The sequence below is a fragment of the Castor canadensis genome, chromosome 9 (genome assembly GCF_047511655.1).
Source record: "Castor canadensis chromosome 9, mCasCan1.hap1v2, whole genome shotgun sequence".
NCBI classification, from domain to species: Eukaryota; Metazoa; Chordata; class Mammalia; order Rodentia; family Castoridae; genus Castor; species Castor canadensis.
The window spans coordinates 34,857,260-34,872,014 of record NC_133394.1 but is presented as its reverse complement, the minus strand read 5'-3'; the positions used below and the strand labels follow the sequence as shown (position 1 = coordinate 34,872,014).

Sequence of the window (14,755 nt, the reverse complement as noted above, 5' to 3'; positions counted from 1 at the left end):
CTTTCTGTACTAACCTTGAAATGTTTACTTTCCACAAGTCTCTATCCCAAGTTATCTTTTCTTTCTGTTTCAAATTTTTCTGTTATTCACTGTTGCAGTTTAAATACTGTTATGGGTTGGATATACATGGCTCCTAGGACTCATTTATAGAAGGCTTGGCCCCCAGCTAGTGATGTTGATGAGAGGTGATTGGTTTACTGGGATCCTAACCTCATCAATGCATTAATTCACTGATGAGTTCATAGCTGAATGGGAAGTTGGGAGGTGGGACCTGGTTAGAGGAAGTGGATCACTGGATGTGTGACTTTGAAGAGTCTAACTTGCCCCCAGACCCTTTCTCCTTCTCTCAGCTTCCTGTCTGCCATCAGGTGAGCAGCTTTTTCCTGCTGTGCCCTTCCATTATGATGCTTCTGCCTGCTCCATGCCTAAAACAATGGCATTTCTAGGAATGTAGCAAGGCAGAAACATCAGCCAACTATGGAGTGAAACCTCTGAACTTACAGGCCAATATAAATCCTTGCTCCCTTAAGTTGATTCCTCAGGCATTTTGACACAGCCACAAAAAGGTAACTAACACAAATACTTTTTCTCAATTTTTATATCTCTAGCTTGAACTACTGTTCTGACATCCAAGACTCTAACATTGAACCACTACTTGCCTACATATTCCTCCAGCTCTCCAATGTGACGTCTGAAATCCAAATCTTGATGTTCTCTCATGCCCCCCCAGTTTCCTCCTGACTTGTCAATCCTTTCCACTGGAGTAGATGACAATTTCATGATCATCCTAGTTTTCTATGTCGTTAGCCTAGGAACTGTTTTTCACATCCCCCTTGATCCTATTTCTATATCTACCTTACAACAAGTCATGGGTTTAGATCTGTATTTTGCTGGTTGGTAAACTCCTAGTTGTTCACTGATGTCTACTGCTGCACTCTTGCAATTCACTATGACAATAGAGGATGATGTGCTCTTCCAAGAACAACAATCATGTCAATTCTCTGATGAAAAACTCTTCTATAGTTGCCCATTTTACTTAGGAGACTTTATACAGATTCATGCAATTTAAGTTTTGGGTTACTTTTTCAACTTATTCTGCAACTCTTCCCCTCACTCATTATAACACTGTGAGTGAAATTTTTTCAAGTCCTGAAATTTTTGTCATTCCAAGTCTCATTGCTTCACCCTCAACACTGGTCATACTGAACTTCAGTTATTTGCTCATATCTCTGTAGTTTAGCAAGAGCAAACTGAATACTTACTTGTTTCCCAACGTGATCATAAATCCCATTTTTAACATACCATCTGTAATTAAATAAGGATATTTTACTTTCTACTCTATTATAGGAAAATATGTTGGTCAAGGACTAATACTGAAGTACAATGCTTATATTGCTGCAGACTAATATTAATCCACTAATATTGTATATGATGTTTTCAGAATGACCTGCCAATGATTCTATTTTTCTTCATATACCCGTTGAGATAGCAATAAATTACACTATGTTTATAATGTCTATTCCACTTTTATTAAGATAGCTATCACAAGTATTCTCTCAATCTGTGTTTTAATTCAAATATGCTTTTTAAATGTACCAAAATCAGCATAAATTTTCCAAATAAGTGAAAACATTCTGTTAATAAAATATGGGAAACTGCTGTTTTTCATAATTTTATAACTATGCAATTCAAATTCAAAACTCTAAACTTCTTAACTCTTATAATATTTACCTTTGTGTGAATTACACCCTCATCAGGTCTAGGTACTTAAATTTGAAGGCTTAAAAATAGTGGCATCAGTTTTCTCCAAATTTCAATAATACAGTCAAGAAACCCCAAATATTCTCATCTGGAGGACATCTGGACTTAAATTCTATTCTTAGTGCATAAAAGGAATAAAATTCTCAGATTGTTTCATTTGTAATGGAAGATACACAGCAGACATCATCTTAGCAAAAACAACAATTTTATAAAAGAGAAGAAGTTTATGGGAAGAGAAATGGCAGTTTTTGAAAATAATGTCCTCTAGCCCTGATTCTTTTTAGCCTTGAAAGAAGCTAAATTGTAAGGGACCCTCTGGCAGGTCTATGGACAAAATCAAGAATAATAATACACCTGGATCTTACACAGTTTGGAACTAAAAAAATCAGAAATTATGACTACTCCCTGCTTTTCACAGATTCCTCAAGTTTCCTGTCACAGCTTCTTTCTAATTATATGTCTTCCACAGAAGTGAATTAGCTATCATCCTCTACTGTGTATCAGATCAAATATCTGATATTCCAATGACAACAATTGCATTATCTTTTGTTTAGAAGGAAAGAAGAGCTCTGTTGAGTCCAAAAAATCTGTATAAGCCCAACAACACAAGTCATTGGCCACTAAGCAGCCAATGATATTTGCTGCTTCAAACACATGAGATGGCTGTGTTTGAAGCAAGCAAGCCCCTAATCTTGACCTAAGTGACTTATTTCTGGGAATCTGACTGATTTATATGGTATAGGTTGATATGACACGATAAAGGAAAGGTCTATACATAAATGCTTAGAATAGTGAAAGTTCTAAGCATTTATTGAAAAATAATAAAAGAGACGTTCCAATTAAGATAGGAAGACTGAAGGCACCCAGCTCTAGCAGCACCAGGGAAGTGATCAAGAGCAGCACTCCAGCCACTCTTTCAGATGGGCAAAGGGGAGAAAGTGCTGAGGATTCAACAGCAAACAGATATATCCAGACTTTAAAAATGAAGGTAGCAGACTTCCTTTCTGCATGAGCAAAGAGTCCAGTGCCAAAGGCTAAGTGGTACACTGGCAGGTGAAGAAGGCAGGGACTGCTGCAGAAGAAGAAAAGAAAAGAAGCACACACGCGCGCGCGCGCGCACACACACACACACTGTGATCTCAGTAGTGAACAAACAGAATCTTAATACAAGAAAGAAAGGAAAAAGAGGAAAGAATAGGAAAAATAGATGCAACCCTTCAGCAAAAGCTGCAGGCAGAAGGGAAGAAGCAAAGTTGAAACAATAAAGTACCACTCAGAAAACACAACAGACTCATTAGAGACCAGGCTGGCAGACTAATTAAATACAAGACTGGGAATTAGTGTAACATACAGGTAAGGAGAAACTTGTGCCCTTCTCCCATTGGGTCTTTCCCAATGGGACTTTCGCTCATTGCCGTGGACTTTCACTCATGGCCGTGAGCACTGGCCACAGAAACTACTGTGTAAAGACCAAGACCTGCCGCCTTACGGCCTTAGAACCAGAAGTCCCTGCAGTCTCAAGTCTATAGAAACACACAAGGACTAGACACGTTCTCTTTGAGAATCAGAGAGAGAAAACTACACAGTGTGATCTGAGTCTCCAAGTAGAAGCCACCTCCCAGCTGGGCCAAGCTCAGAAGAGAACTGGAGAAAAGAACTCTCAGAACAGAGTCTTCTCTAACAGAGGTGCTTCCCCATCCCAGACTAGATAATTGAAGGACCAAGAGTCTAAGAACTGCTGGCTACAAATGGCCCCATCCTGTCCTCCCCCCCATGTAACCCCTTTCTGGTGGATAGGGAATGCCACAGAGGAAAACAGGAAGTCTATTAACATACATCTGGTAGCTCATTTATAACTTGTCAAAGAAAGAATCAAGCCAGCATCGAGCAAGAATTTGAGCAACTGCGCTCGTCAATGACATCCATAAAAAACTGGGAAAAGTACCATCTTTTTTTTAAAATTTTTGTTTTTTGGCTTTGCTGTTATTTCTTTTAATTTTCCCCAATTTTTTGTACTTTTTAAAATTTGAACTGTTTTTTCTGTAGAGATTTTTTAAACCAGACCAAATAGTCTAAATATTCTATTCAGTAATTGATATGGTTTTTTCTTTTTTTTTTTGCTTTTATACTTCTTATGTACTACTTCTCCATTTATCCTTTTAAAATCTAATTTCTTTGACCTCTGTAGCCTGATTGTAGGTTTTTGGGTTTTTTTTTTTTTTTTAATTGTTTTTGATCTTTGAGATGAGTTCTCTCCAAAGGGCCCAGGTTGTTCTGGGACTTTTGTTTCATTTTGAATGCACAGATTATACACATGCTCCACAGCACCACCTTTTGGTATTCAGTTTTTTAACCATCTCTTCTTTCTCACTCTCCTATTTCCCTCCTCCTTTTTTAAAATTTTCTTTCTGTTTTCACATCAGTTATCTACCATTTTTGTTATTTCAGTATTCCCCCCTGCTACAATCCTTTATTGTTATTGTCTTGGGCAGGTTGTTAGACTGCTAGATCTTTTTTTCTTTTTCCTCTTTTTCTCACTATACCTTCAGCTGGATCTTTTTATCTTTTTCCTTCTCCCTTTTAATCCTTCCATTCTATTTACTGTAGTCCCACACATCTTGTACTATTCACTAGTATTATTGCTCCTGTGCTCCTTTCATTTTTATTCTTCTTAACTTGTACCCTCTTAGTTCATTGCCCTTTTATTCCTCTAAAGATACTGGAGTTGTAGTAGTGATTATTTTTAGTGATTACTGTATTTTCACAGTGGATATATCTATCAGTTATGCAGTTAGGCTTCTACCCGAATAGAGCATGGGGTCAGACCAACTATTTTGAGCAACACCCCAAGTCCAGAAATGAGGAACTATGCCACAATTTAGCTAATACCTAGTTCTGCTTAAACATTATGAATACTTCACCCGAAAGGACTCAGGAGATTAAAACTCCCAACCAATCTTTGGCCAAATGCAAAAAACAGAAACAATATGAAAAAAAAAAGGCATCATGACCTCCAAAGCTCACAAAATTCAGCAATTTCATTATCCAGTGACAGTGAAATGGGTGAAACATCAAAATATTCAAGACAATGATTATATCAATGATCAATGAAAAAGGCCACAAATAAATGGCTGAATGAATTCCAAGAAAATACAAATAACCAGCTGAGTAAAATAGGGAAGACAATGCAGCACATAAAAGAGAAGTTCGATAAAAATGTAGACATACTGAAAAAACAAACTAAAATTATGGAAAAGAAAATTTCAATAACTCAAATAAAAAAACCACTTGAAAGCCTGGATCAAGTTGAAAACAGAATATCAGGGCTTGAAGATAATGTAGATAGCCTAGAACATTCTTATAAAGAAAAAATAGAAAGTATGAACAGAACATACAAGATCTCGGGGTCACCATTAAAAGACCAAACCTATGAATCATCATGCATACAGAAGAGGTACAAGGTAGGGTTATAGAAAACATATTTAATAAAATAATAGCAGAAAAGTTCCTAAATTTTGAGAAAGAGACAGTGATCTACATACAGAAAGGTATTAGGACACCAATTTAGACAAGGCCAGAAAATAATCTCTTCAAGGCATATCACAGTTAAAAACATTAAATATATGAAACAAGAAAAGAATATTTAAAACAGCAAGAGAGAAGTGCTAAGTCACATATAAGGACAAACCCATCAGAATAACAGTAATTCTAATTGCAGAAATTCTAAAAGGAAACAGAGCATGGGATGATGTATTTCAAGTCCTGAAAGAAAATAGCTGCCAACCTAGATTACTGTCTCCAGCAAAGCTTTCCTTCTTAATTAAAGGAGAAATAAAAACCTTGCATGATAAACAAAAACTAAATTCATGACCACAAGCCATCACTGCAGAAGACACTAATTATAATTGTTGGAGCAATGTGATTCTTGTTCAGAGTATGTACTACTCTTCTGATGCTCTCATTATCAAGGTCACATGATGTCAATTCATATGAATTCAAAGTAGGAACACAATAAATGGTATATATTTAAAGAAGTCCACAATTTCAAGTGTTTTTGACATTATTTTATTCCTCTGAAAGTGAGTTATAATCTATGACTAAAAAATGAGTAAGAATGTTGACTTTGACCAAAAAAAATGAGGCTTTGTCTTCAGGGTACACAAAGAATAACGAGAAGGAAGAGGATAAGGAGAAGGAAGAGAAGTAAGTGGAATTCCAAGTCAGGAACTGCTCTTGTACTTTTCAGTATGTCTTTCTACTGTACAGTGCCATATAAAAATTAAGCAACAGGAATTGGTAATATGGAAAATTGAAGAGCTTAAAAGAAAGAAAAATATGACACAAAGTATGATAAAACATAACTTATTTTAATTAACTAGATACAAAGTAAATCTTATAAAAGGCTACAAGACATTGAGGAATCATTTGTCATGATTACAAAAGGAAGTTGTCTTTCTGGATTATTTCAGTGCACAGCACTTGGAAACAAAGAAATTTCTATCCAGTGGTAATGTCTAAAAAGCTTATTATTTTCTCTGAATGAAAGTAAATGCAGGCAGGATATAATTCCATACAGTATCTGATATTTTTCACCACCTGGACTATTTTAATGTCTGCAGTAGAATTACAAGGCCAAACAGCAGTTTATTTTTAAATATTAACTTCTGTAAATGTATTCCCTTCCTATTATTTCACAGATGACTTCAAAATTACTGTAACGTATTTCATAATCTATGAAAAAATTAAAGTGACAGTATATAATGATTAGGTAACAGCCACTTCAACTCTTAAAATATGTGATTTGTATTTAGCAAGAATGATGTGCTTTGCTTCAGATTGAATTATTTTTTAAACTAGCAATATTTTGATATAATAGGTTCTTATAATTTGAAGTATTCCACGATTTTTTGTCTGATACTCATTTTCTCACTTGTATTTATGTATTATCTGTATTGAGTTATTGCTGGTACTCTATGATATGGAAAAATAGATCATACTCTCATTTTTGTCCTATTAAATTTTTCTTTTATTCTTTCCAGAAATTGCTCTAGTTTAATGTCCTTTTAATCAATCTACCCTTAGTTGTTCTCATTGTGGATTGCTTTTTTTGTCTTCTCAGAACTACTAACCACAGTATTTCCCCAAGGATATGACAGATCTTTATACAGGAAACCATACTCTCTAATTTTCTTTTGACTCTCTCCCAAACCACTGAGGCCGTATTTCAATAAGAACTTTTTCTTTTATATGTAAATATGACACTATTGAATAATGAACTAAAAATTAAATAACTAACATGTATGAAACAATGGCTGTTATGACACCCTGAAAATGACTTCACTTGCATTTTCTCTTTTAATCCTCAAGATAACTTTCAAATAAATGTTACTGTTCCCATAGATTTTGCTTTTTGATAAAAATGGATTTAGTTATTTAGCCATGATCATACAGTAGATAAACAATGAAACTGACACTGGGTCTGAGGCCATCATAAGTAGAGCAGGATCATTACCATATGTGCTTTTGAAAGATACAGCAGAAAATGTATCTCTGCTATCCCAAGTGTAGCAACAAATATGCTGAATGATTAAGCCTGAAATCTTTAGCAATTACATATTGCTGAATTGTTCCATATTAAAGTGAAAAAAGGGTTCTCTCTGAGATCTCAGCAGAAGCAACTTAATAAGAAACTTTGCAGGCTAGTCTATGGAAAGCAAGTTTTGCTAGGCACCAGACTGGAACCAGGGTATCCTGGTAGGAAAAAAATCTAGGTTAGCTCATTGAACATAATAGTTAGAACAAAACTCTTCAAATCTTTAAGGACTTCAGAACAGAGGAAGAAACTCAGATAAACCATGTTCTGCAAAAGCTATGTCTAAGCATTCAGCACATGGTAGAATGAAATTCATGCTAGTTTTACTCTTTCATTCTTTCTATTTTAAATGTATCATTTATCTTTTATCAGAGACACCAAATAATATCAATTAAAAAATACAAAAGACTTGGGTGGGAAATAATCTGGACTTTAATAAATAACTCCTAATAAATTATTGAGTTATATATTAAGCTAACATCATTAGTTTTCAAATGAACAGAGGAAGCATCTCTTTTGGATATTGGTAGACTGCGTCTAGTTAAACATAAATCTAAACACGCACTCTAAAAGAATTTTCTTCTGATGTTTGTTATCTTTTCTTTGTTTCTCACAGGGTATTATACTTTTCCAATTGCCATTAAGGTGTAGTTGGATAGTCAACAGTTAACACAGATTTGTGTCTATGAGTCAGTCACCTACTGCTAGAAACACAATGTCTTCCTAGGCATAAAACCATACTAACCACTTCACACTTACTCTTATACTGGTCTTCTAAGGCAATAAAAGGTTGATGACTAATTGAATGGATTGCCTTTAAGTAGTTACTACCTGTAGGACCATGAGAAAATCCTACAAGTCTCACCTTTCTTTTCTTTAAAATGATTTAGTTGGGTTAACTGACACCTAGTATGCTACATTAAGCTAAAATCTATTCTGAAAAAGAGAAAGCTCTCATTTAAAAAAAAAAAACTTCATTTAACAACAACAACAAAAAGATTAATAAGAACTGGCACTCTTAGAAGACTTTGTAGCAATGACATGGGCATGGGTTAATGGCAAAAAACGAATTATTACAAGAAAAGTTGCATGACTCTTATTACTGTTGACCAATAAGGAAGTAACTGAAGCAAGTGATAAACACTATACTGAAAAGGACCAAAGAAGATGAGGGAAATGCAGGGAGAGCAGGAGTAGTCAGTAAGATATAGAACTTGGTTCACATCACTCACGGCATTGACACTAACAAGCACCTCAAAGTTTTACTTGAGTGTCAAGTGAAATAAAAGCCATTTTCTGGCTGGAATGCTCAGTATAGAAGTTTTAAGCAACCTGTAGTCCATTCTATTTAAATAAATGGTTAAAGAACATCAAAACAGTAACCTGCTCAGGGTTCAAGAGTGGTAAGTTTACTCGTTTCAAAGCCTGTTTTCCTGCAGCTCATCTGAGTTACAGTTTTTGAGAATGTTAAAATGCTAACATGTTCAGACATCATGGGCTTCTAATTCCTTTCTTGTCATTTTTCCATTGTTACAAAAACATTTCCTATTTTAACTGAAAAGTAGTCACTCAAATTTATTTATTAAAAAAATTCAATGCCTAAGAGAAGCAACAAAAGCCAAAAATATTATCTTAAAAATGCTAGTAAAGCTATGAGCAATTTAATTCTGCTCAACAAATTAAGAGAATTTCATTCAGAATGTATTTTCTTTTTTGCATGTCTCACCATGAACATTTCCAGCAAAAGTAATCCTAGTGAAGTTTTTTGTTTTGTTTTGTTTTAATTTTCAAGGCTGGGCACCTTTTAAAAAAATAATTATTATACAATTCGCATATGCATTTGAAAATACTAAATACAACTGCCTTAATGCCCATTTGAAAATGTAAATCTATTTATATAGTCATCCAAATCGACTGCTTTCCTTTTCCTAGTTAGTGGGACGACCACCTGTCTGAGAGGCATGACACAATCCATCCATTTACCAGACAGGTAAATGGACGATGCTATGAAACAGGCGATTTTCCTCTGTTCACAGGATTTTAAGATGCCATATGGCTTTGAAACACGTTGCAAAATGATTTTAGGAAGGACAAGATCCTGCCCCGGGTGCCCGGGAAAGTTTCAGCAGCTCTGACACCGGGATTGCTGGGCGGCCCGGGCAGGAGGCGCTCCCACCTGGTGTGTAGCAGAGGTTGTCCCAGAGCCGCCTGGCACCTACCAGAAGAACCAGGAAGCCCCGGTCCCAGAGGCGCACCGGCCCGGGTAGCTCCAGGACAGTTATCTAAAGGTGGCCCTTAGTCTCCACGTAGCCCAGGGCTGTCCCGGGCGGGTCCCCACCCAGGCCCCTCCGAACGCGCGACCACCCACCTGGGGCCGCTGGGCCACAGGGGGTCCAGTCCAGACTCGCGCCCCCTGTGCCGGGCGCTGCAGGCAGCATGGCGGGCGGGAAGCTGGGCCTGGGGACAGCTGTCCTGCCCGCCTGGCCTCGGCTGTCCTGTCCAGAGGCTCTGAGCGCGCTCTTGTCTGCTGCGCCCCTCCGCAGCCTGCCTCTCACCAGGGCGACTGTGGCCAAGGTCTCCGGAAACAGCTCCGGGCTCAGACCACAGGGCCAGGGCTAGGCTTTGCTGGGCGCCCTGAGGAAGTGAAACTGCTCAGGGTCTTGTTCTGACATCCTTTCCAAAAACCCGCCTTGGTTTCTTATAATACTCGCTGGTCCCGTTTTGCCCTCTCACCTTTTCACCTAAGGTATCTTTGGGCTTATGCGTCCTGCGACTTACAGCTCTTCTTGTTCCATTCTGCCTCAGTAAAAAAATAGGTGTGCTCAAAGTAGGAAAGAGGGAATAATTGACAGGGAGATGGATAAAAATGCAGAAGCCAAGTTGTGCTTCTTAAAATATTTAATTTTACTCAGTCTTTCTAAGCCAGGCTCACATATTGTACAGTGATTTCAAATTCCTTATAAAGCATATTTCTTTACCCCTGCTCCAATTCAGAAATGGGCCCAGTAAAAAAAGTTAGTCGTGAATCTACACACACACACACACACACACACACACACACACCCAAACAAAACATGGACTTGTTTATTTGTTTTAAAGGCTGAGAAATTCCAAGAATTGCCCCAGAGTCTGAAAATAAAATTATCTGGCCCAAGACTCTCTAAACTAAGAATTTACCTCTTGAAGTTGAAGGTACTTTTCATGATCAATTTGGAAATTTGGTACGTGGTTTCAGTATTCCTTCTTCCATTCTCATAAAAGAAACAGAAAGGTTTGCTCAGCAGCTGTTTCTCTTTCACAGTCTTTTTAAAGGACTACTATAAATATCAAATATCAAAAATGTGAACTTTTCCCACATTACCGGGCTTGTTATTAAGGCTTTATAACACAATGTAGAAAACTTGGAGAAAAATGTGAACTGTCAGAAAAATTTTGAGAACCACTAGATATATTTATATCCTATCCAATAGTTTCTTTAACCTTACCATAAATTTTTAATCAATTTACTGAATTTAAAGTTATAGAGCAAAATATTTCATCTAGTTTATGAAATAGTACCATATTAACAAGCCAGTTTTCTTCTGTGAATGATGTTTACCCAGAGATCAGTGAAATGAGGAATAGACATTTAGGACATAAACTTTTCAGAAATTTAATTGTTAGGAAAGTATAAGTCTTTTCTTTTTTTAATTCATTCAACAAAATTGTGTTTTTTATTATAAATAGTGATCCAGGCTTTCAAAAACAAAGACCTAGCCTTAGAAAATGTGGATACACTTTTCTACATGATGGCACAGAGCAGGCATCTGATGTCTGATGAGTTCCACTGCTATTGCAATATTGCATGATTGGCCTGTCCACTAGTCATGAGTCCAATGGAAAGCAAAAGTCTTTTGAAATGAACTCACTGGGGAAAATCAATTAGTAACATCCTAATCAATACACTTGCTAGTGTACATATTCCTGACAATAGCTACTTTGACCAACATAAAAACTCCAGTTTCTAGTCCCCAATTAAGGTTCTAAATTTTCAAAGGTATGCACATAAAAAGAAGAAGGTATTCAGTTGGCAAATAGTTTATTGTTTTTGGGTGGGGGGAACTGGGGTTTTAACTCAGGGCTTTATGCTTGCTAAGCAGGTACTCTACTACTTAAGTCATACCTCCAGCCCTTTAGATGGCAAATTTTAACTGCTACATGTATGGGACAGCCTTCCTATATGAAGAGTCCTAGACTGACAGTCAGAAGCCTGCCATTGCTACCCTGACTCTGTAGCTCATTATCTGGGTTACCAGATCAGTTCTTAGCATTTCTGATTCTTATTTATCTCATCTAATTGAGGAAATTAGAATAGCTACTTTCTAGTTTCTGCCAGCATCACTACTTTATGATACTGCTACCTATAATATTCATAGAAAATATGTTTTACATAGGAGAATAACGCACATTTTCAGAAGTTCATTTCCACTATTTCTGTCAATAGAATCCTGGTAAATGGAAAAAATTGAATTGAATTAAATTTAAACCTGTGAGCTGATTTTTAAAAACTAGTTTAATAAGATTTTTGTGTTAGAAAAACTTCCACTTAAAGTTTAAAATTAATTCCAGCTAATTTTTGTTTTGGGCATTGAATGAAAGCAATTCTTGTTCAAAAGTCACAATGGAATATGTAGCCCAATGGTTTATTCATTCTTCTGTTTTATTACCATTGCTGTTATTAGCTGGTCTGCTTTATTTTTGTTGTTAAGAAAAATATTCCATGTGCCAATCACTATGTAAGAGTTTCACATTAATTTCATTTAGTTCTTAAAACAATGTGACTTTAATAATATTTTTTAAATGAGGAATCTGGTTTTTAAAAGTTTTAAGAGACAAAGCTGGAATTCAATTCTAGAACTGACTCCAAAGCCTGTCTCTTAATTATAATCCTCCCCTTCTTTTGGGGTCACCTAAAGTCATTGCTCAAGATTGCATAGATATTATAACCAAGGTCATACATATGTACACACAGTAGCATCCCCTTATCCAGGGAGGACAAGTTCTAAGACTTCCAGTGCATACCACGATACTACTACACACTGTAACATATTTATGTACAAATATACACATATACATACACACACACGTACATGGCTATGATAAAAGTTTACTTGATAAGTTAGGCATGGTAAGTGTTATAACTAGTAATAAAATGGAATAATTACAATAATATAATAAAAGTTCTGGAAATGTAGTCTCTTCATCTTTCATTCTAGAATTTTCCATTTGATATTTTCAGACCATGGCTGACCATAGGTAACTGAAATCATGGAAAGTAAAACCACGGATAAGAGAGGCCTAGTGTATTGATGAAAAAAATGCTTTGTTTCTCACAGAGCTATACTTTTACAGAACTAAACATCAATATGATTTTCAAAAGTGCATTCATAAGTCATCATAATTTGGCATTATTTGGTTGAGGATGTAGACAATCTCATAAACACACATGACATACACAGAGAGACCTGGTGAGCTAAATAAGTCTTACCTGTGTTCCACCTTTGCCCACACATTTGTGAAAACATATTTTAGGAAAGGTTTCACTTATTTTGGTCTTATTTCTCAGTGTCGAGCACACACTTTAATCAAAGTTGGCTTTTTACCCATTGCTTTCTCCCTTAAGGAGATGATACCGTCTGAAATACTGGGTTATCTCTTGGTTCACATTTATTCTCAGGGAAAAAGCACTTAGTAATTCTCACAGTAAGAGATTTTGCAGTCAGAATGCCACCAGCAGCAAGCAATTGCAAATTTCTGACTTTTCCTCTGTTACAGAATGACAAAAAAAAGTGCTAGCCACAGTTGGTTTCTTATTTCTGAATATAACAAGCTCTTGGATCCATTGACTTCTTCCCTTGCATTCTTTCTCTAGGAGTATATTGATTGCTTTAGTATTATTACTCCACTCTGTGGAGGTTAGAAGAGCTTCACGCTGACTCTATGTTCCAATAATTGGACAGCTAACGTGTTCCCTGTTGTCCTGTTGCTGTTGCCATGGCTGACTCCCTGTGCCCTCTGCAGACTGGATGTTTTTGCTCATGCAGTAGGCTTTATTTTTGCTTTTAAATTCTGAATGCATTTAAAACAAAGCTGGTCCTTTCCTAAAACAACCACCTATTGTACAAGTAAATTAGTTTGCCTCTTCATGGCCACTTATTAATTGGACAATTTTCTTCTTGATGACCATGTCTAGATTTTTAGACATTAAATTGTATTATTCCCCTAGGATGTTATTACACTTATTTGGTAGCTCAAAACTAGACCAAATACCATGGAAGTCTGAAGAATTTTCCCAGCAATGGGACTCTGTCATCACTGAGAGGCTTTCTTCACTTTCTTATCCTTCCTCACATTTAACTGGATTAAATAGGTAATGCCACTCCTCAAAGATATCCACATCCTGCCAGGAACCAGTGGCTCATGCCTATAATCCTAGCTACTCAGGAGGCAGAGATCAGGAGGATCACAGTTCAAAGCCAACAGGACAAATAGTTCATTGAAAAAAATCCATCACAGAAAAGGGCTGGTGGAGTAGGCCTTGAGTTCAAGCCCCAGTACCACAAAAAAACAAACAAACAAACAAACAAAACCATATTCACATCCAGGACTACAGATAGTACTGGGATTCAGCTCAGTGATACAATGCTTGCCTAGCATGCATGAGTCCCAGCACCACCAGAAGAAATAAAAAATCTACAAAGACCCTTTTAGCGAGGTGTGGTGATGCATGCTTATAGTCCCAGCACTTGGGAAGTAGGAAGCTGAACAGGAGGATTGTGATTACCAGGCCAACTTGGGCAATATACTGAGTCTAGGCCACCAAATTATGCTACAAACCAAGACCCCTCATTTGTTCTCAAAAGAAAGAAATAAACTTTAAAAATAAATAAATAAGTAAATAAAAAAAATCCACATTCTAATCCCCTGAGCGTGTGTGTATATTAATTTACACAGAAGATGTAATTAAGTTAAGGATCTTGACATGGGAAGATTAGTACTGGATTAATCAACTGGGTCCAATGCAATCACTCATAAGGGTAATCAGAAGAATGAGTCAGAGTTAGAAAGAGATGTGATGAGGAAGTAAGGCTTGATTGAGGTAATATGCTTTGAATATGGAGGAAGGGGGCCACAAACCACAGAATGCAAGGAGCCTCTAAAAGCTGAAAAGACAAGGAAATAGACCCTCTGCAGAACCTCCAGAAGGAACTAGCCCTGCCACGCAACACATTGACTGTTAGCTCCATGAGACTGATTTTTCACTTTGACCTCCAAAATCTCAACATAATAAATTTGTGTATGTTAAGTCATTAAGTTGTGCTAATTTGTTATGGCAGCAATGGGAAACTAACACATTTAGAG

At 36.6% G+C, this 14,755-nt stretch overlaps 1 protein-coding gene across 3 annotated transcripts in view; it reads right to left on the bottom strand.

Annotated features, from left to right (window-relative positions):
• Positions 1-10,001, bottom strand: part of Bank1 (B cell scaffold protein with ankyrin repeats 1) — a 297,267-nt gene extending 287,266 nt beyond the window's left edge. Inside the window, exon 1 of one of the 3 annotated variants that reach the window (XM_074041439.1) lies at positions 9,723-10,001. In XM_074041439.1, the coding sequence (XP_073897540.1) occupies positions 9,723-9,792 (70 nt within the window). In that variant the 5' untranslated portion in view covers positions 9,793-10,001. The remainder of the gene's footprint in view (positions 1-9,722) is intronic. The other 2 variants (XM_074041437.1, XM_074041440.1) reach the window with 2 other exon arrangements.
• Between the last annotated feature and the right edge of the window lie 4,754 nt (positions 10,002-14,755).